General features: G+C 38.8%; 1 protein-coding gene across 1 annotated transcript in view; it reads right to left on the reverse strand.

The window, feature by feature from the left end:
• Nucleotides 1–1,921: 1,921 nt before the first annotated feature.
• Nucleotides 1,922–23,792, reverse strand: part of ATP13A5 (ATPase 13A5) — a 116,311-nt gene continuing 94,440 nt past the window's right edge. Inside the window, exons 26-30 of the mRNA XM_008009546.3 lie at nt 18,914–19,088; nt 13,915–14,117; nt 8,529–8,617; nt 5,908–5,988; nt 1,922–4,449 (exon numbers count right to left, since the gene is read on the reverse strand). Coding sequence (XP_008007737.3) covers nt 4,189–4,449; nt 5,908–5,988; nt 8,529–8,617; nt 13,915–14,117; nt 18,914–19,088 — 809 coding nt within the window. The 3' untranslated portion in view covers nt 1,922–4,188. The remainder of the gene's footprint in view (nt 4,450–5,907; nt 5,989–8,528; nt 8,618–13,914; nt 14,118–18,913; nt 19,089–23,792) is intronic.

The raw sequence follows: 23,792 nt of genomic DNA on the forward strand, positions 1-23,792 counted from the left end.
TCATTGAGCCAATGAAATTTTTTTTCCCCTGCTAGTGTAGATTTGCTGTGGCAGCTTGAACGAGAAGCAGTAGCCTTTTGAGTGAGCCAGCAGAAGATCTTAACAAAATCTCATCACATTTTATTTCTACTATAAATATTATTTTCCTTTTCCCCAAGGGTGGCCATTTTGCCAGAGGGATGAAAAACTGTTTATATATGGTTTTGAAAGAAATTTTAAGAACCCCAAATTGTTAGAATTGACATCTAAATTCATGTTTCTTGTTGGAAAAGAAGTTTGGAAATTCAGCATTTTGGTTAGGTAGTTTGAGGGACTCTAATTTACAAGGCTGTGGGGAGTGCACCCTCATCTTCCTCCTGCACCTGTGTAGATGAGGGTGGATGGGAAGAGGAGAGGCTGTTTGCTCCAGGGTTTCAGTTCCAGTGATTTCTGTGGAATCTGCTTGCTTATCAGGAGGACATGACAAGTAAGAGTGGGCTGTTATTTCTACAGTGTTACATATTATTCCCTTTGGATTTTGAGGTATTTCAGGGATTTGACCTTTTAACCTTGAGAAGAGAGCATTAAATGTTTAAAATGCCATATTTGGAAAACAATATCTCATATTCTTAAGACTTTTTCTACAAGCCAAGAAGTGTCATAATTTTATTCTCTCATTTTATTATGTGTTCAGTTAAAGATACTGCTTTCTATGTTGTTCCAGTGAAATTCTTGGTGGCAGCAGGTGGGAAAGGGGGGAGTGCAGCTGTCTATAACCTGGGATTACATCAGACATTGCAACATGACCCCGTAAACCACACCACCAGCCAATGCCATCTGTCTTATGCTATCATCAAAAGCTTGGCATTAAATAAAGGAATTATTCAAGTTAATATTAGGGGGATGGTACAATGAGAAAACTAGGAATATGGTACATAATGTAACTAAACAGAAGACTCAGTGAAAGTCTTGTACCTATTAAACTTACTTAGATTTTACCCCAGGGCCAGAAATACTCAACAAGCTAATTGCAGGGTTAATAATAATGGTAATAGAAGGAGTTGTGTGCTGCAGTCTGGGCCACAGAGACCCTATATCTCGTCCCTTCTTTTTCAGTAATTCCTTCCCTTTCTTATGGCACCAACTCTGTCTCCAGTAACCCTCAAACACTCTCTTCTTCCACTGGTCTTCTGGGGAGGTGTGAGTGTCTCCTACCAGGAGCCAATGTCTAAAATTTCTCTTTAATTTTTACTCTAAATTCAAATCTCTGTTGCTTTTATGCCCTGTTCCCAAGTAATAGTTAAAAAACAAAAAACAGGCCAGGCGCGGTGGCTCACGCCTATAATCCCAGCACTTTGGGAGGCCAAGGCGGGCAGATCACGAGGTCAGGAGATTGAGACCATCCTGGCTAACACGGTGAAACCCCCTCTCTACTAAAAATACAAAACATTAGCCAGGCATGGTGGCGGGCGACTGTAGTTCCAGCTACTCAGGAGACTGAGGCAGGAGAATGGCGTGAACCTGGGAGGCAGAGCTTGCAGTGAGCCGAGATTGTACCACTGCACTCCAGCCTGGGCGACAGAGACTCCATCTCAAAAAACACAAAAAACCCGTTTTTTAGTATTGTCAAGTTAAGATGAGACTGGCAGTAGCATAATGTGTTGCCTTTCCCAAGGTACGTGTACTTTTCAGTAAAGGATGCCTACACAGGGCAACTCTTAGCCTGAAGCAGCAGAATTGGGTGTGGTAGAATTACTGCACCCACCAGTGGGAGAAGGAGCAAAATCTGAAGTCAAGAATCTCTTGAGAGCCTCAAGTGCAGCCTTGCTAGAGAACTCTGGATGTCTCCACTCCAGAAGACAGTCCTGTCTGTGGGAGATAATGTCATAAATGCACTTTTAAATTAAATTCATGGATTCATGTTCACATTGGTGGTGTTTGAAGGTGTGGTAGTTTTCAATCTTAGAGGTCAGTTCACGAAGGTAGTCATCAGTTTCCCATAAAAATGGTTCCTCTTGATGACGGCCAGCGTAAGACTGTCCAGCTCGTGTGTCCTGTAGGTGATTATTTGATATCATGCTCATTGTGCTTTTATGAAATGATTTTCCCAAGGCTATTAAGCCTTTTTCTGACCATATTTTTAACAATCAGGGATGGAGTTCAACTTTATCACATTTCAAGAATAAAAATTATGAAATAAAGATCATTGTCCACCAGAAACCTTATAGGTTGTCTGAGAAAACCTGGGGAGGGGAGGGGGGAAAGTCTATACCGTTATTGAATCTATTAAAAAAATCTTTTTATGCTATCTAAATGTTATACAGTGTATCAGTTGAATCTTTTCATTCTAAAAGTCAGATTACTAAATGCAGATGTCAGCTCAAGGAATTTGAACTACCATTTTTTAAATTTGATACATAGTTTATAATCATAAACTAAAAATCTGTTTTTAAAACTTTTGTCTTGTTACTGGTAACTGCTAAATTATACACATTGTAGAAATTATTACTGTCCAAAGAGCTGTGAACACAAACAGTTAAAAAGCAAACAAAATTTAAACACAGAAGGATTGTTTTTCTAGGAATTTGCATTTACGCTGGTGGTTTGTGTAACATTTATAATATGATTTACTGTAGTAAATTTCATGTTGAAAACATTGGTCATTCCTAAAGATGTCAGAACTGTAAAGTTAAGGCTGTCATGTGTTGAATCTGTACATCATGGTATTAGGCACATAATTGGCACTCATGTAATGGAACTGGTTAACTAATTGCCTATGATCTGTTAAATTAGCAAAATTAGATTTATCGTTATAAGGAAAGCCTAGTATGTAATTTAAAATGTGCACTAGAAATAAATTTTCTCTCAAGTTTCTGGTGAGGGTGATATATGAAAGGTAATAGTGTACAGAACATATTTGCAAAGGATGCACCCTTTCATGTGGTATTTAATGTGCATCTCATAGGATGATTTAGATAATTAAAAGATGAAATAGAACTTAAGGTTGTTTAGTAGCCTGAGAATTGTCATGCTGCAGTTACAAATAACATGAGTCCCTTTTCTAGCATTGTTTGTAAGATGAGTAATGTTGAGTTCTGGACAACTTTTAAGGTTACAGCTTGAGGCCGGGCACCGTGGCTCACGCCTGTATTCCCAGCACTTTGGGAGGCTGAGGCGGGTAGATCACTTGAGGTCAGGAGTTTGAGACCAGCCTGGACAACATGGTGAAACGCCATCTTTACTAAAAATACAAAAATTAGCTGGGCATGATGGCGGATGCCTGTATCCCAGCTGCTCGGGAGGCTGAGGCAGGGGAATCACTTGAATCCGGAAGGCAGAGGTTGCAGTGAGCCAAAATTGTGCCACTGCACTCCAGCCTGGGTGACAGAGCAGGTCACCATCTCAAAAAAAAAAAGAAAAAAAAAAAAACTTGAGGTTTTCATGTGTCAGTAACAAGAAGTAAATAATGTTGGCATGCTTCTTTAAGTGTAAGTATCTTTTTACAGTTTATTTCATTACCTTTGTGATCTACTCTAAACCTTCCCGTTCCCTGGCCCCAAAACACTATACATTGAGTGATGCCAAACTTTGGTGGAATTTGCTTAGACATTAATGGTGCCCATGCCAAGATTATATGGAATTAGCAAACATCTCCTTCATTCTACCACGTCCACATAATTCTGGCTTCTTATAGTTAGGGTTGAATTTCCGAAAGGGTTGATTGGTCCTTGTTTCTCTATGAAAAGCATAAAAGTAAAACAGAAAGAGGAACTGTGACCTTGGGAAAAGATATATATGTAAATGTTCTTCACAAAGATTTAAGTAAACTTGTGACAACTAATGTATTAGTAAAACTTTCAGAGACCAAATGTTGCCTCAATTTTTCTTTTTTCAATTGACGTTCATACTACTAATTTGACTACAGTACCATGAAAGCTGTTCATTTTAAACAAAATACTATGCAAAATGAATACAGTTTGTTGAAAAGGATAACACAGGAAATGCATTCTTTTTCTCTCATTGGTAAAGCATACAGTCAGAATAAGCCTATCTAAGGTCTTTTGCTGCTACGTTTAATGCATTGAAAATATGCTTTGAGTGCTTGAATGGAGAGAGGAAAGATAAGGGGAGAGTATCATCACTTCTCCACAATGTGTTAATTTTGGGGAGAAAAGCAATGCTGTTCAGCATGTACAACAACAATTCTGATTACAGCCTGGTCCAAAAATGCTGTTCTGTGGGTTGGCTTCCCAATTGGAGTTTTCTTTCTGGAATCTGTTCATGGCTTTCATAGCCTCTGTTGATGTAGAATCCATTTTTGCCATCACCTGAATAATCTGTCCTGTTTGTGGGAGGCCAGGTTGAGTCTTCTGCCAGCTTCTTTTGCCAAGTCCTATATTGACTTTTAGAGTAGAATCCAAATTCTCTTTTGATCAACAGCCAGAGCTCATGATTTTGAAGGATGGCATCCTGAAAAATCAGATGGGAAAGACAATTTATTGCGCAGGTGCCCCTGCAGCCAGGCCGCTGGCCACCACAGCCCGCCCCTTTCCCCAGGCCTCCGTCTGAGGTGTGCTTATTGCTGCTGTATCTACGTCTCCTTTTCCAAGTCCTGGAATTCTTTCCTTAAGAAGCAAGAGGGTGCTTGTGTTCACATAAATCTGCCAAAAGCTTGCTTTCCACACATTTCCTGGTTAAGTCCTGGCTAGGGATTTTCTTAGAATGATTTTACCCTCAGACTGAAATGATAACAGCAGTAACGTGCTCAAAATGAAGAAAAGAAAAATCACCATTAGCCGTGCTACCTGCCACCTGCCATGTCAAAGGTGTCAAATGAGAGTTTGTCGAATAAAGTGTTGAACTCTAGAAATCAAATGGTTATTGGTTTTCATTTTTTGAGAGTTTTCTTTTGTTCACATGACCACACAATTTCTATCCATTTATAGTAATGAAATTGGTCAAATTTTGCATCCCACTTTTGTTTATGCTAAATTTTCTGTGGTAAACAATTTTTATGTAGCTTTAGCCTTTTAAAAATGTTATTATAAGAATGTAGGTACAATATGATTAATAATCATTTTTAGTGACTGTTTAGCGTTTCCTCAAATTGCTGTATAGCTATTTAAACAAACAGCATCTCAACAACACTTAAGTTGAATGTAATGTTTTGCCACTGTAGATAATATTATAAGTACCTTCATACATGTAGTATTTTTCTCTTCTTTTGGGTTATTAAAACATACAGTCTCAAAAATGGAATCCCTGAGTTAAAGAGTATGAGAAAATTTAAACATACTATATATAATGAGGTGTATATATATTTTAAAATTTGGTTGATCCCTTTTCCAAAAGGTCTTAAAGCACATGAGTTAAAATAAAACAAAACTCTCCTTTTACAAAAAGGAACTCTCCTTTTACAAAGATAGTACTTGAACCTCTTACTAAGTGGGTAAAGTCATTTAGTGACACTGAGTAGAAAAGAAACACCATAAGGGGAAGACCTTCAAGAAAAGGAGTTGACTAGAATAAGCAACGGCTTCTCCTCTTTCTTAGGAAAACCTCTGGAAGGCAGTTCTTCACTCTAAACAGTCTCATTGAGTTTTAGGGTTGGAAGGTCACCTGGTCTAGTCTTTACTAGATTGTTGAAAATATTAGAAAAGTGCAATACAGTGCATTCATGGAAGCAAAATTAGAATTAATGTTTTGCTTTCAATGCGAAGATATCAAGAGCATTTCTATGCAGACTTCAAATAATTGTAAATCATTCCCCCCAAAATTTTCCTCCAAAAGAATATGTACCATTTTAATAAACCCTTAATAACTATCATTCTGGGGGATCAAAGTGGTTGCTCTGGAAAATAAGCACCTGTTGAAAATGAGATCCTTAATTTGTTTATCTTCCTAGAAAAAATACAGAGATTACTTTACCTCTACAAAGAAAGTCACACAGAATTGGGTGAGGGTTACCACCAAAATTAAAACCCTCCACGATGTTATGGTTGGGATCAACTGTTGAAAAACAAATACCATTATTACATTTTTCATACTTTACACTTTGAAAAAAGACCATATTATTTATGTATTTGTAATAACTCTCTGAGCTTAGCGGTGGGCATTACTTTACAACTGAAGGACCCAAAGCTGCCAAATAAATGGCAGAGCGAGAATTCAAAGGAGAATGGACTACCTCTTGGCCTGTGTAGCGTTGACAGCCTAACAGTGTCTACTGAGAAATATGCCCTGAATCACTAATATAAGACAGGACATTTTGGAGGCTCTATGTCTCTCTCCACTTTTATCTTTTCAAACAGAGAGAAGGCTAAGATTAAATCATTCATCAAATAATGTTAATACTTCTAATTTTCCCAAAGCAAATTCTACCTGAAATTCATTCTTTAAGGAGGACAGAGAAATGTAAGTATATTTTGATTGAAACTAGATGCAGATTGCTCCTGGCCCTATATCTGATGGCTTAATGAAAGTTGAATGAACCCTTCAAACCCCCCAGTTTATAAAATTTAAGGGTACACATTGATCATTAAATACAATTATTTAAAGTGTGAGAGCCGTAACTTCCCACAGCTGCCTCCATAGCGAAAGGCTATTTACACAGCATTTTTTCGGAGACCCCACCCAAGAGTAGAATATTTATGACTGACTGCGTGTGGGACTGAACTCCCTTGACAACAAAACCCACTGACCCTCCATACTATCTAAATGCTCATCCCTAATTCTCACCCCTATGCTGATACTGGTTATTTCTAAGTAATACTTTGTCATTTTTTTCCCCAGGTGGAGACAGTCTTTATCAAGTTTTGAAATACAGCAAACTGGAAAGGGTGGTTTGGATTAAAGGGTTGTTTGGAAAAGTTGGGTCAGATTCTAGCAGAGAACCTGGCTCTTTTTCTCATGGCTGCCACCACTCCGATCCAGGAGAACTAACTCTTCTCCATCCCTTGACCTGGAAGGCACTTGATTTTGAATTATTTGTTTAATTTTGAGATGGAGTCTCGCTCTGTCTCCCAGGCTGGAGTGCAGTGGCACAATTTCAGCTCACTGCAACCTCCGCCTCCCTGGTTCAAGCCATTTTCTTTCCTCAGCCTCCCGAGTAGCTGGGATTACAGGCACCTGCCACGATGCCCGGCTAATTTTTCTATTTTTAGTAGAGACGGGATTTTAACATGTTGGCCAGGCTGGTCTCGAACTCCTGACCTCAAGTGATCCACCCGCCTTGGCCTCCTAGAGTGCTGGGATTACAGGCATGAGCCACCATGCCTGACCCTGGAATTATTTATTTATGCAATAGTCTTCTCTCCTAGCTTCTAAACTACTTGAGAGCAGTGACCACACCTTATTCATCTTTGTAACTCTAGTACCAAACTCACTCTGGAGCTTCGTGTTTGATAAATAAATGAATGACTGGGTTTTCGTTTCCTAATTGCTTCTCCTCTCACATGTAGTCTTCCTGCCATCATCTAATTAATCTGTCTTCAGTGCCCTGCTGAGAAGCCTGTTCAGATCGCTTCATTCACTCCATGTCGCTCTTGGCATAAAGTCGAAACTTCTCTAGCTGCCTCCATCCATCCATGCCTGCCTTTATTATTCATTCTCGTTCATACTCCACAGCACATGGCCTCAGTTTTAGCCAGTCTTCTAGTGCTTGGGTAAGCCTTGCTTTTGATTTCTGTCTCTGCCACCCTACATTCATTTGCATTTCTAAGACAAAAGCTCTTTCAATCCTCTTTGCTTCTTATGCTGTTCTTGTTGGGAATATCCCTACCTCCTACCTAGCAAAATGTAGCCTATCCTTTTGGACCCAGGTCAAATTGAATGTCATCCATGAAATGCCTCCCATGACAGCCACAGTCCACAGTGAGGCCTCCTTCTTCTATGTTCTTCCCAGTTCTGTCTATTTTCACACTCTTCAAGTATGGATAGCCTCAGGTAGCATTCCAGTATGTCTCATCTTCACAACAAGTCTATGACTCGGAGGTCAGGAGCCAATCCTTCTCTCTCTTTTATTTCTCTCACAATACTGGGTCCAAGAATTAGTTCAATAACCTCGTGATGAATTAAATTTTAACCCAGGGCATCCTGGATCAAATTATATCCACTGATATAAAGCTTCATATAGTCAATGTCTGACAAAACATGACTCTCTTACAAGTCTATGTTTTCTTTCCCTTTTTAACTACATTATAAAGGATTTCTATGATATGGTTTATTTTTTTTGAAAATTGTACTTGGAAAATTATTGTATTATTGCATTAATTTTATTGTATTGGTATAACATAGCATAATAAAGTGTCCAAACATAATATTTTAGGTAGGTACAGGATAAATGTACCCAATAATATTGATAAAATGGAAACCATTGGAGGCCAGTGTAGGTGAAATCCAGATATCTTACTTGCCCTTCTAGTACATAGAAATAGCCTCACAGTATTTGGTGGTCAAAGAGAACACAGTAATCATTGACTTGTGAATTACAGTGAATACACGGTCCATGTACAGGAGTCATGCCAGATGTGCAAATGAATGCCACTTACCTCCATTCCACGGTATATAACTTGAAAGTCAGAAAACAGAATGAAAATTGTGAGGCCCAAGGCAGCTAGCAGCAGCAATGAAAATATATCTGAGGAAATACCAAACACTATTTTTAGATGTTAAAAAGAATGTTTCTTATAATCTGGCACACATTGCAGAATCAATTATCTCTGTTGGGCAAATACCAGATATATCTTCAGATGTTTTGATATATCCTCATATGTTTTGAAATATGTTCTAATGCTTATAAGATGAAGGTAATATCTTAGAATCTTTCCTTGAAAGTCTGGATGTAGAAGACTGTTAATCAAATGTATTACACTAACGTCCATGAAGCTGCTGCCCTCGTTCACTATCACTGTGTGTCCAGTGAGTTGTGCTTGCATGGGATAAACAGTCTTCTTGTCACCATCTCATTCTTCCTCGTTGCTTAGAGAATAAAGTTCAGGGATCCTCTATTGACATTCAAGGACTTCCACAATCTGGGCCCAATCAGCCTTTAACCTGGTCTCTGACTACTCTTCCTTATGGGCAACTGGAAAGGTAAACCAGAAAACCTCCAGCTTCCACAGAGGCCCAACACTCTCCAGCTTCTGTGTCTTTGTTAAAAAAAAAAAAAAAAAAAACCCTATGTACATAACAATATTCCTGTCTTGGCGTGCTCCAATTTTTCTTTCTTCTTCTCCCCCTTTTTTTTTTTTTTTTTTTTTTGAGACAGAGTCTCTGTTGCCCAGGCAGGAGTGCAATGGCACAATCTCAGCTCACTGCAACCTCTGCCTCCCTGGTTCAAGCGATTCTCCTGCCTCAGCCTCCCAAGTAGCTGAGACTACAGGTGCCCGCCACCACGCATGGCTAATTTTTTCTTTTTTTTTCCATAGAGACGGGGTTTCACCATATTGGCCAGGCTGGGCTCGAACTCCTGACCTGTGATCCACCCGCCTCAGCCTCCCAAAGTGCTATGATTACAGGTGTGGGCCACAGCGCCCGGCCTCCAATTTTTCTTAACCCAGTTAAAATACCACTTCCTCTTCAGGGAGTAATACTCCCTTACAAAAGCTTATTTCATACAGTGTGTATCATACTCTGCTTTGCATGATCTTAATTCATCATCGACTGGACTGTGACCATTTGAAAATGGCTTTGTCTCTGGTTCTCTGGGACTCTGACTTGAAAAAGTAAATGAGAAATTAGCATGTACATCTGTTGCATTCCTTCTTTCCATCCTGCCCAAATTGTTTTAATTTTGGGAGCTAAACTTCCCAGATACACTATGCCAGCATCTCTGTTCTTATTCCCAACCTCACCCACTCCTCTGTCAGAGCTTTTAGCAGAGCCCTTTAGAGGTGGTACCTTAGAAATACCTTTTTTAAGAGAATTATCACCTTCAGGCCCAAACAATAGCATTGAATCAGCATTGCCATGATACAAATGATTCTGATAATCCTGTAAAGTTATAAATAAATGAACAAACTAAGTTTTCTCTTACACTCTACCTCATTTATTCATGTTGCTCTACTCCCCCCACCCCAACTCTCTATAGGTCTATACCAACCTGAAATCTGAGGCAACTGCCCCTTGATAGCAGGCTCTATTTTTGAAGTGAACAGAGTTCTGTTTTCATCCTTGAGCACCTACACGCACCCTCAATATTTATTCATGCCTTACTTTATGTATATAAATAAACGTAGCACCTCTTAGAAGTGCCTGAGAAGGGTATGAGGCAGATAGAAGAAAAGTAGGAATTGCATCTCTCAGGATAAAGCAATCTAAATGGCTTGGTGATATGATTTCAGGAAATAGCTGTGTGGATTTTTCATTTACTTCATGGATTTGGAGTCCCAGGAACCCAGAATCTGGAAAGAAGAGGGTGCCTAAAAGGTCTGTTCTGATGAAGGCCTGGACCTCACTAGTGACTGGGGCTGAGTGGCGTGCACATCACTGTCTAATGGTCTAAAAACTAGGCCTTGCCTGTGCACAAGTGAGCAACGTAGAAACAAAATTATAAGGTCATCTTTTAAAATTCAGCTTTGATTGAAAAGATGTAATAAAGAGTTGAATGTTGGCTCTTGTTTGTTAGTTGATGCTGCTGGGGAATCATGAAAGAATAGGGTTCTGTTAATGCAGGTGCTTTGGGAAAGCAAATCCTGTGTAAGCCATTACACTTTATTTTCAGATAAGGTTAGTAAATGTTCACACTTGTTTCCAGAAAAGTTAAGCCTCTACTTTTTCTATATCTTCTCATCATAAAGTTGAGTTTCTGTCAAAGGCTGTTAAAAAGGGCAAAGAGTTTTCTCTTATATCAAAATAAAGTTGCTTGTATATTTTAATAGTAGTTCCAAAGGCTTTTGACTTACAACCTGAGAATATATGTTTGTTATCACATTACATTGGTTAGCATACCTGTATGCTAAATTGTTAAACATTTTACATTTAAAATTATCAGTTATGTTGGGTATAGGGGTTTTAATTTACCCACAAGCTTTGTCACTGTGAGGGCACTAATCTACCTCTAATTCACTCAATTCATGTAAAAGGACTTTGCAGCTACTATTAAAATTGAAGTACTAGGCCAGGTGCAGTGGTTCACCCCTGTAATCCCAGCACTTTGGGAGGCCGAGGTGGGTGGATCACAAGGTCAGGAGTTCAAGACCAGCCTGGCCAAGATGATAAAACCCTGCCTCTACTGAAAATACAAAAAAAAATTAGCCGGGTGTGGTGGTGGGCGCCTGTAATCCCAGCTACTCGGGAGGCTGAGGCAGAGAATTGCTTGATCCCAGGAGGCGAAGGTTGCGGTGAGCCGAGATCATGCCACTGCACTCCAGCCTGGGCGAAAGAGCAAGACTCCATCTCAGAAATAATAATAATAATAATAAAGTACCAGACAACAAATATATTCTGCTTGTAAAATACATTTATAATTTTAAAAATTATTAATGTATAACAACACCATACATTTCCTGTGTATTAGTGATAACCCATTAGAAAATATAATGGAAAAGTCATTCACAATATAACCCAAAATACAAAATACAAAGGATTAGTTTTTGTTTTGTTTTGTTTTGTTTGAGACAGAGTCTTGCTCTGTTGCCAAGGCAATTCTCCCTGCCCCAGCCTCCCAAGTAGCTGAGATTACAGGTGCCCACCACCAAGCCTGGCTAATTTTTGTATTATTTAGCAGAGACGGGGTTTCACCATGTTGGCCAGGCTGGTCTTGAGCTCCTGGCTTCAGGTGATCTGCCTGCCTTGGCCTCCCAAAGTGCTGGGATTACAGGTGTGAGCCACCGCGCCTGGCCACATTAGTTTCTTAAATCAATGTGCAGGCAGGATTTGTAATGGAGAAAACAACAAATATTTACTAAGAGACATTAACAAAAAGCAAGAATAAATGGGGAGACATGACATGTACCTAAATGGGAAGATTAAGTTATATACCAACGTAAATTATTCCCAAAGTATCAAAAGCCCAAAGGGAAATTTTAAAAGCCTTGCAATTCATTCTAGAGTTTATCTTAAAGAATGAACAGGAAAGAAAGAAAGACATTTTTTAAAATGAGGAATAATGAGGGTACACTGATCTTGCCACTTATTAAGTAAAACATTATAAAACTATACGTTTTAAAGTATAGTGGTAAATCAAGAATAGACTGATGTTTAAAAACAAAAAATAGTCTGGAAACTATATAGACATATACATATAAACATAATTCATAATATAAATGATGTACAAATATATATGAAGATATGATAAAGGCGGTATATTCAGTGGAAAAATAATTAATATTAAAAACTCAATAGTCAATAAAAGCTGCTGGAGAAACCAGTTGACTAGTTGCAGAAACTTGTTTTAATCCCTACCTCAAACTATACACCAAAATTAACATTAGATTTTAAAAGCACTTCAAAACTAATCATGATAATTATACTATTTCATAATTAGAAAAAACTTCCTGTACATAAAGACAATGGAAAAAAGATCATGAGAAAAACGCAAACTAAAACCAAACGAGACACTATTTTCTAAAATCTTATCAGACTAGCATAAATTTTGTTTTTTAAATAGTACTTCATGTTGGATGTACTATTAAGAAGCATACCCTCTTGAAAACAACTGATAGGAGTGAAAATCAGTACAAACTTTCTAGAAAGCAACTTCAAATTGTGTATTCCAGGCTTTGACATTTTCACACTATTCCACCAGTTAACTGAATTTTGTTATCCTAAGGAAATAAGAGGCTAAGTCAAAGTAATTTACACAAGTATATTTTTATAGCATTATTTATCATACTGAAGCCAATTGCATGATAGACAGGGTGACCGTCTTTATCATGCAATATCGGGATAGGTATCATGTATCTAGTTTGCCTTGACATTCTCTGTTTAAGCCTGGCATAATTATTAATCATGCCTCACTTCACTCCTAAAGTGTGTCCCAGTCTGGTCAATAATGATGGGACATATTCTCTGGCTTCTTTGGCCTGAGGATTTTTTTTTTTTTTTTTTTTTTTTTTTTTTTTGAGACAGGGTCTTGCTCTGTCACCCAGGCTGGAGTGTAGTGGTGTGATCCTGGCTCACTGCAGCCTCGAACTCCCAGGTTCAAGCAATCCTCTCACCTCAGCCTCCCCAGGTAGCTGGGACTATAGGCAAGAGCCACCATGCCCGGCTAATTTGTAAGTGTTTTTTTTAAAGACAAAGTCTCACTGTGTTGCCCAGGCTAGTCTCAAACTCCTGAACTCAAGCAGTCCTCCCACCTCAGCCTCCCCAAGTGCTGGGATTACAGGAGTGAGTCACCACTCCCAGCCTTAGCTGAGAGGATCTTAATTGTAGCTTCGAAGTTTTTTTTTAAAACTCTACTTAAATTAATATACTGGGAAAATAAATAAGATTTTTTGAGCCCCGATTATAAGTGTCAGATCCTTTACATAAATTGTGCTAGGCCCATTCCATAAAATGCTTTGTTTAGTCCTTCCTTCAGGACTTAACAAATTAAGGATACTCCCTCCCATTCTGCCAATGAGGAAATAAGGTCATAGAACAGTTCAAGTAACTTGCCCAATGTTATAAGGCTAAAGAGGTCCATTTACATTTGAACTGGTTAGAAAGCCTTTTATAAAGTATCTTCACATGCATGTGTGTGTTTAAAATGATTCTTGATGACTCACAATAGGACCAGACTCACGAGAGTTAAATAATGTCCGTGCTTATCTGCAAACAAGCAGATTTCTGCACGTGGGCTCTACCACCTATGACCACGGCATTCAACAACAATGTTAGAGTTGTGCAATTGTTTCTCCCTCGGCCCGTCATTTCACCAGTGAGGTACAACTCTAGGGTGAGAAAGGGAATGGGAAAATATTCAGGAAGAAAAATGAAACTTTACATACTTACAGTTTGTATAGATGGGTTTTCGAAACGGCTTTCCCTTAGAGAAGACGAATGCTACTGTGATATAGTTGATGGTGGCGATGGGCCACAGTGTAGTAGTCTCAAAACTTAAAATGGAACCAGGAATCAGAGTTGCATTTCCAGTCCAGTTTCTTTCCAGACTCATAGTTGTTGAAAAATGACTTTGGTTGGCCAGAAAACACTCACTACAAAAGAATCACCAGTGTTTATGAAACATTTTATTCCATTTTTATCCATTAGGTGAAAAAAAATAGTTTAATCACTACCATGGGATTTTAGCTTTCAAACTATGTCAGCCAGTAACTACCAAGACATATTCTGTTCATCCCTTGCAATGACAAAGCAGAAATAAAAGGAAGTCAAGATTGTTCTTTGTCCGGCATTCCATTTGGAACAAGTGATCTACCTTGAATGACAGTATTTTATGAATTCCTATCAATTCAAAGAGTAAATAAATACACCATGTCAATTAAGCTGTGTGTGTGTTGTTTTCTGTGGACTAGGCAAGACTCCTAACATGGGTTTTGAGTTTGAGTCTCCGACTCCAATTTACTTCCCTCACATAGCTAAAGGATCTTCCTGAAAATCTGAACATGACAATCTGCTGCTTATAAGGGGTCTATGGCTCTATTTTGCCGATAAATTAAACTCAAACTTCTCCAACTGGCCTATGAGAGCTCTGCATCCTAGTCTCACTCTACCTTTTCCGTCTTACCTTTTGCCACTCCTCCCATGCTCTATACACTCCAAACATACAGGATTATTCCCTGTTCCCCACATATCAATTTGCATACCTGTTGGGTTGGATGTGCTATTGCCTTCAACTGAGATATAACATCCATCCTTCAAACATCTCTGCATCAAAAGTAAAATGCCTTTACTTTTGCTGGCAAGTGGAAGTAGTGCCCACAAGAGAAAAGGCATTTAAAAAAATGTTATCTCAGTTAAAGGCAATAGCACATGTAAATAAAGAATTGCAAAACAACTACTTTTGCAAGCTCATTGTTTTGCAATTCTTTATTTACATAATTTTATTTTATGTCTTTGGGATGTGAATTCCTAGAATATAGGATTTTTTTGTGGTTTTATTTTTTGGTTTTAATCAAATTTACAATAGATTTTTAGCACCTAGCACAGTGAGGTCACATAATATTTACTCAAAAAAAAAAATATTTGCCCAAGATATGAGCTTTCCCAGTCCTGATTGATCTATTTCCAATGTTCTTTTTTTTAAATAATTAAACCAATAAATTAGTTTCCACCAGCTTTCTTGCTCAGCTTGAAACTTTTAAACCACTATTACAACTGTTTATAAATAAGGATTCATTTTCTAACGTGAACTCAAATGCAAGACTTAATACTTATTATCCTGGGCTCCCTGTAGTCTAGAAGTGTGCTTTGCACATACAGGCACACTTTGCTTTATTGTATTTCACTTTATTGTGCTTCCCATATACGGCGTTATTTACAAATTGAATGTTTGTGGCAACCTTGCATCTAGCAAGTCTATTGGCACCATTTTTTAACAGTATGTGCTCGCTTTGTCTCTGTGTCACATTTTGGTAAATTCTTGCAATATTTTAAACTTTTTGAAATAATTACTACCTCTATTCTTGTGATCTGTGATCAGTGATCTTTGCTGTTTCTATCATAATTGTTTTGAGATGCCACGAACTGTGCCTTTATAAGAATGCAAATTTAATTGATAAATATTGTGTGTGTCTGACTGCTCCACTGACTGACTGTTTCCGCATCTCTCTTCCTCTCCTGGGGCCTCCCTATTCCTTGAGAGACAATAATATTGAAATCTGTTCAATTAATAATCCCACAGTGGCCTCTAAGTGTTCAAGTGGAAGGAAGAGTCACATGTCTCTCTTTAAATAAAAAACCAGAAATGGGTAAGCTTAGTGAGGAAGGCATGTCAAAATCCAAGACAGGCCAAAAGCTAGGCCTCTAGCACCAAACAGTTAGCCAAGCTGTGAATGCAAAGTAAGAGTTCTTGAAGAAAATTAAAAGTGTTATTCCAGTCAACACATGAATGATAGGGAAGTAAAATAGCCTTATTGCTGATATGAAGAAAATTTCAGTGGTCTGGATAGTGGATCAAACCAGCCACAACATTACTTTAAGCCAAAGTCTAATCCAGAGCAAGGCCCTAACTCCCTTCAATTCTTTGAAGGCTGAAGGCGGTGAGGAAGCTGCAGATGAAAAGTTTGAAACTAGCAAGAGGTTGGTTCCTAAGACTGAGAGAAAGATGTCTCTATATGTAAAAGTACAAGGTGAAACAGCAAGTCTTGTAGCAGCTGCAGCAAGTGATCCAGAAGATTTAACTAAGGCAATTAATGAAGGTGACTACACAGCTCTCAGTGGAAATGAAACAGCCTCTTCTATTGGAAGAAGATGTCTTCTAGGACTTTAATAACTAGAGATAAGTCAATAACTGGATTCAAGGCTCCAAGGGAGAGGCTATCTCTCTTATTAGGGGCTAATGCAGCTGGTGACTTTAAGTTGATGCCAATGCTCATTTGCTGTTCTGAAAATCCTAGGGCTCTTAAGGATTATGCTAACTCTACTTTGCCTGTGCTCTAGAAATGGAACAACAAAGTATGGATGACAGCACATCTGTTTACAGCATGGTTTACTGAATATTTCAAGCCCACTGTTCAGACCTACTGCTTAGAAAAAAAAAAGATTCCTTTCAAAATGTTACTGTTTATTGACAATGCATCTGGTCACCCTCCAAGAGCACTGATGGAGATGTATAAGGAAATTAATGTTTTCATGCCTGCTAATACATATCTATGCTGTAGTCCATGGATTAAAGAGTAATTTCAAATTTCAAGTCTTATTTTTTAAGAAATACACTTTGTAAGATTATAGCTGCCATAGAGAGTGATTTGTTTATTGGATCTGGGCAAAGAAAATTGAAAACCTTGTGGAAAGAATTCAACATTCTAGATGTCATTCATAACATTCATGATTCATGGGAGAAGGTAAAAACATCAACATTAACCAATATTAACGGAAGTTTGCAAGAAGTTGATTCAACCTTCATGAATGACTTTTTGGGGTTCAAGACTTCGGTGGAGGTTGTAACTGTAGATATGGTGGAAATAGCAAGAGAACTAGAATTAGAAGTGGAGCCTGAGATGTGACTGAATTGCTGCAATCTCATGATAAAATTTGAATGAAGAGTTGCTTCATATGGATGAGCAAAGAAAGTGGTTTCTTGAGATGGAATCTGCTCCTGGTGAAGATGTTGTAAACATTGTTGAAATGAAAACAAAGGATTTAGAATATTATATAAGCTTACTAGACAAAGCACCAGCAGGGTTTGCGAGAATTGACTTCAATTTTGAAAGTACTGAAGTGGGATAAAATGCTGTTAAACGGCCTCACTTGCTACAGAGAAATATCTCATGAAAGGAAGAGTCAATTGAGGCAAACTTTATTGTTGTCTTATTTTAAGAAATTGTCACAGCTACCCTAGCCTTCAACAGCCACTACCTTGATCAGTCAGCAGCCACTCAGCTTGAGGTAAGGCTCTCCACCAGCAAAAAGATGATGACTTGCTGAAGGTTCAGATGATCATTAGCATTTTTAAGCAATAAATTATTTTGAAATTAAGGCACGTACTTTTTTGGACATAATGCTATTGCACACCCGATAGACTACAGTATAGTGTAAACGTAACTTTTATATGGACTGGGAAACCAGAACTTCATGTGACTGGCTTTATTGCAATATCCACTTTACTATGGTAGTCTGGAACCAAACCCACAGTATCTCTGAGGTAGGCCTGTAGATGTTCCATAGTCACAAAGCATTTTTACAAAAAGAGGAACAGACAGACTAGATGGCCTGAATTATAGAGTTTAATACCAAGGAGTATCTAGTCCAATATATTTACATTAAGGTAATAAAATTGAGGGCCAGTATGGCACATCTAGTTAGTAATAGAGTCAGGAATTCTTAGAATTCCTGATTTCCTATCCATCCTCCTTTGGCTACAACATATTGTCTTCTAGGTTCAGTCAAAACTTGAGTTCTCTGAGTATATGCACTCCAATTTTGGAAAAAAATCTAGTTTTGAAACGGAATGAGATTCTATATCCCTAGTTATACTTGAATTGCTGAATTTTTTTTTAATCTGAATGACAACCTCATCATTTGCTAGTTTTCAATCTGTGTTTTTACTGATTTCTGGTGCTCTGTGGAGTGAGGGGCAGTTTGCACATGTCCTATTTCAAAGAGAGCAGCTCTTTTCCTGCCTTTTCTTTTACCGGCAGAAAGGCTTTGTCAGCAAAATAAAGCTTGAGCCATTGGCACTATAGCCTACCTCAAAAACATTAAAGCCCAGGGAAGTAAAGAGACGTCCTAAATCCCGTGTTCCAATTCAATCAGAACAAGGATACCATCAACTCACACTTCAATGTTCATTTGGGAAAAAGCAAAACAATGTAAACAAATCTCTCTCATATGTCTATATCAGGGGCCTGCAAACTACAGCCCACAGGCCAAATCTGATTCATCACCTGATTTTGTAGGTAATGTTTTATTAGAATACAGCCACACCCACTTGTTTACCTATTGTCTATGGCTGCTTTTGTGCTGCAACAGTGGAGTTCACTAGTTGCAAAGAGGCCATGTAGTGCACAAAGCCTACTTACTATCTGGTGCTCTACAAGAAATGTTTGCCAACCCCTGGTCTGTAAAATGTACAAAGTACCAGGGAATTAATATATTCATTCAGCCAACCAGTTGTTAGATCTATACATTAACAACCAATGTGACAGATCTCTTCCCATCCACTCCACCCCAGTAGTCCATGGATTAACTGTGTTCTGTCCCATATGAGTTTTGCAGCGACACAATTTTATTAATTAAAAGCTTTAGGGTATATGTTCAAGTCAAGTTATTCAATGTCATGGGTTATTTATTAAATCACCTTTCAAAAGGAGCACTAAGAAAATGAACTTACCTATATTGGTAGACCTCACAATACCAAGGCTGCTGCTTCACATAGAGAAATGCACTGATCTGCACAATGCAGGAGAAACAGGAATTCAAAAATATTGACAGCAGCAAAGGGGGAGAAAGGAGCTGTCCTGCTGGTCTATATGGAGCCAGCTTTGGGTAGGCATGAGTTGAACTCACTGAAAGACAAATGCATTTTTTCCTATTACAATCTTATCATTGAGAATAAAAGGTTGAGATTGAAATGCATATTATCTTGAGTCTGGCATTGGGATTCAGATTGAGCAGACATGAACAGAAGATTTACACCTAGGTAAGCACATTGCCTGGTGGCACATCCAGTCTGTCTTCACCTTCAGAAATAAAAAATAGTGGGTTAGAAAGTTATGTAATTATTATATTTACCATATCACATGGTGCAAATATTTTCTCCATAACCAGACTGACCAGAAATTGTGTGTAAAAGAGGGAATGGCCTTCCTTATGGGACAAGCAGTACTAATATTATGTTTCAGTGATGACAGGAAAGTGGAGAGTTAGAATGAAGAGAATAAGGAGGAAGATAGCTAGATTCATCTTCATATGCTGGATAATTAAAAAAAAAACACTCACTCTATTTTTCATTCAGCCAACTTTCTCTGAGCATGTCAGTGTGCCAGGCACTGTGATAGATGCCAGAGATGTGTTAAGTGTCTCTCTGGATACACAGGTGGATGGGGGACTGCTGCTGTATATTACATAAAGAAAAAGAACTCATTAAAAATACTGCTTCTGTGGGAGGCCGAGGCAGGCAGATCACGCGATCAAGAGACCGAGACCATCCTGGCTAACATAGTGAAACCCCATCTCTACTAAAAAAAATACAATAAATTAGCCAGGCATGGTGGCAGGTGCCTGTAGGCCCAGCTACTCGGGAGGCTGAGGCAGGAGAATGGTGTGAACCCAGGAGGCGGAGCTTGCAGTGAGCCGAGATCACGCCACTGCACTCCAGTCTGGGTGACAGAGCAAGACTCCATCTCAAAATAAACAAACAACAAACAAATAAATAATATTGCTTCTAGATGAGAATGTTAAACTATATTGTATTTTTGATTTCAGGGTTTTTTTTTATTTAAAGGGTTTGGAAATGGGCAGAAATTAAAAAGACCAACTATTTAAAAAAGACAACTACATCCTTCTTAGTAGCTACATATTTGAATATGCTGATGAAAATGAAATGTATTTGCTTCTCAAGGCAGAGCAGGAAGGAAGCATGAGGAGGACAGGAATTTGAATTTAAACATTGATATTGTAGTCATGTTTCAGTTCCTGTCTTCATACCTGTCACCTCTTCCCTTCTCACAGCTTAACAGTGGTTTCTTTGATATAAGGGAAAAAGTGGGGTGTGCATATTTAAGTTTGTATTTATGCATGTACAGGTAGGGTAGGGGGAAATGGGTGTCCAATTTGGGGTGATAAAACTCTATAGTAGGTCTCTGGTTTGTTCAATGTGTGTTCTGGGGTAATCATGTAAACTCCCTGGTCCTTCATTTTCTCACATATAAAATCAGTGTGTTGGAATGCCTAAATGGTACCCAAAGGTCCTTTCAACTCTTTTACTCTAAAGCTCTATGACTAAGTCTTTACCTATACCAGATCAATCAATGTTTTCCTGGCAGGGTGCTGGGCTAGAGTCTGTGGGGTATGCTGAGATGAGAAGTACATTCCACCTGCCTTCAAAGAGTTTGAAGTCCAGTGAAAGACACAGACAGATTGTGTAATAAAGAAGTTGGCTGGCTTTTCCTGGCATGTATCCTTTAAATCTTTGAAATGCCCTGAGTGATAGGAGTATTTTTCTTATGCATGGTGGGCCTTGGGAGTTTATGCTAACAAGATGACTCATGGTGGGAATGAGGAGCGTTTGTGTTAAGATGACTCAGGAAGGGTCCTGCCAACGCCCAAAAGACCATCTATATGATTAGAGGGTGGAGCTTTGATCCGCAAGATGTCAACCTGATCTCCAGGTAGGGGAGTGGGGTTAGAGACTGAGTTTGACTTAACAGCCAATGATTCAATCAATCATGTCTATATAATGAAACCTTAATAAAAACTCCAGACGCCGAAGCTCAGGTGAGCTTCCCTGGTTGGTAGTACTCCGCATATTGTCACCCATCAATGTGCCAAGAGGGTGAGGCATCCTGACTTCACGGGGAAGGGACAATGGCAGTGTTTCTCTTGTTTGAGATCCCTAATAGACCTAGCCCTAGGTGTCTCTTCCTTTGACTGCTTCTGATTTATGTCTTTTTGCTATAATAAAACTGCAGTCGTAAGTATAACACTTTCCTGAGTTCTGTAAATTGTAGCAAATTGTTGAACCTGAGGGAGTAATGGGAACTCCTAAGTTTGTAGCCAACTAATCAGAAGTTCAGGTGGTCTAGAGAGCCCCACACTTGAGGCTGGTGTCTGAAGTGAGGGCATTCTTGTGGAGGCTGTACCCTTAATCTCTAAAGTTTGCCCTAATTCTGGGTGGTTGGTGTCAGAAGCCATTGCTTGGGTCCGTGAAGAAGGGGCCCACAGTGTGGTCTGTGATCAGTGCTGAGAAGTGCAAGGAAATTATGCTTCCAGGTCACAGAAGGCAGAAGCTTTACTGCTTGGAGTTCTGTCTGTATTCCAGTATCCAAAGCAGAATGTAGCTATAAATTCATAGAAGCTGCAGGTAGTGGAGAGAGGTAAAATTGCATCTCTGTGCATCTGGCTTCTACCTCTTTGGTCTTCTCTCTCATGCTCCTTGTAGTTTCTTGCCTTTCTTTTACACAGTAACTGTGGTAGACTGAATTGCTGGCTTCATAGTTGTGGGGTGTACTTTGTCATCCCTTAATTTTGGGCTTCCCTGTGTGACTTTCTCTGGCCAAAGAGTTGTTAACATAGACTTCAAACATGCTTGCACAGCTGGGCTTGCTCTATGGCTCTGCTTACTGTGACTCACAATGAGAAAATACCAAATCTGTCCATTCAACCTGGCCTCAGAATGAAAAATGTGGAGTAGACCTCTATCAAATCCAAAAGTGTTAACCAAGATCAACTGATCTACATTTTAGAGTGGACTGGCTCAGCTGTGCTCACCTAGATCAGCTAAATGGCAATCAACTTACAGACCCATGAATGGGAAGAATAACTGCCCGATGGTATAAATGCTGAGTTTTGGCAGTGGGTTGTTACACAGCATTATTGAGGCAATACCTAATGCCTACAGGGTTCTTACACAGAATATTCTGACTTTCTCCATGTTAGAGACTCTTACTCCTTCTGACAGAGAATCTGTATACCTGATTATAAATAAAAATAATTTTATGGCTACCATTGTGGGACATCTATTAGGTTTCAGAGGCTGTACTAAGTGTTTATAAACATGATTTTTATTTCCTTAAAAGCAAAATAGGTAAATTTTACAGGTGAAGAAACTGAGGCTCAAAAAATTAGTTTCCTTTGCTTAAAAACCCACAGTTAGTGAGTGACAGTATGGCACTGGAAACCCCAGTATTTATGATTGTGAAGCCCTATGTTCTCTGCTCTACAGCATATTGCAGTATGATGCATCTCAAAAATTAAAAGAACAAAATGAGGAGCCTTGCAATACAAGCTTGGATAGTAGTACTGTTTATGAGGATCCCCCCAAAAAACTTTTCTGCATTATCTGGGTTTCCTTAAAATGATGATGATATATGCTATCAGGTTGTATTCAGAGGAATACTAACTTCTGAAGTGTTATACAGTATTCGAAATTAATCATTCTCCCTTCTGAGTTCCCACAACACATTACTCACATTGCTGCTATAGTGCAGTGTGTCTTGCATTAAATCTAGTTGTTTACATCTGTACTCAGCAGACTGTGAGCTCCCTGAAGGAAGAAATCCTGTCTCATTCCACATTCTGTTTCTTACTAAACCCAGCACCGGATCTATTGCATGGGAAGGCTTCACAGTTTCAAATTCTATTCTTACAGTTTTTAATTATTTGGCATCATTTGGATATCTTGTAGTTGTGTTTCTCCTAAGTAGTTGGCTTACTTTTTATTCCAAACACTGAAAATCATATAAGACAAATTTCAGGAGGTTCATGAACCCATCTAAACTACATGAAAAATTTAAGTGTGTATCGTGAGATTTCTAAGATGAAATGATTTGTATTTTCCATCAGATTATTTAAGTGGACCAAGACCCAGAAAAGGTTAGGAGTCATTGAAACACAGATGGGGTGTAGAGATACACTTGCATAATGAGTGAGTCCCTCCGTACCTCCTTCTCTGGATACTGCCTTCTCCAAGGGCCTGGAATGGCTGGCCTAAATGGATCTGAATTTCATGATCCCACCTTCATTCAGAGAAATGAGGGGCCTAGAGGTGGGCATCTAATCCAAGTCAGGTCGATAAATTTTCTCTCCAAAATATTTGCAAATGGGACAATGAGAGGCTAGGCTCATTTGCTATAAGAAGACAAACATAAAGGCTGCAAAGCCCCAGTCCTAGTGCCATTTTATGAGGTCAGCTGTAAGGTGAATAAATGGAAGAGAGATGGAAGCAGTAAGAATGGAAAGAAGAGACACAAGGTGACCACCTGGAAATAAAGAAAGTGACCTCCATTTTTACCCTTTAGTGTTCTAGTCCTCCTCAGACCCAGGTGCTTCTGAGTTCCTGTTCTTAGATTTTTTGAGAATTATGTTCTTAAACAAACCCTCCCTCTATTTTCTTGACCTAGTTTGAGTTCTTGTTGACAAGGACAGAGATGTGGCAAAAGAAGTTCCCTTAAAAATGCCGCTACACAAAATAGAGTCAAATTGGACTTCCAGACATGCATTGCCTGATCAACATCCCTCCTCACTTCATCTTATTTTTCTTCTAGATTTTC

This window comes from Chlorocebus sabaeus, chromosome 15, assembly GCF_047675955.1.
Source record: "Chlorocebus sabaeus isolate Y175 chromosome 15, mChlSab1.0.hap1, whole genome shotgun sequence".
Lineage (NCBI taxonomy): Eukaryota > Metazoa > Chordata > Mammalia > Primates > Cercopithecidae > Chlorocebus > Chlorocebus sabaeus.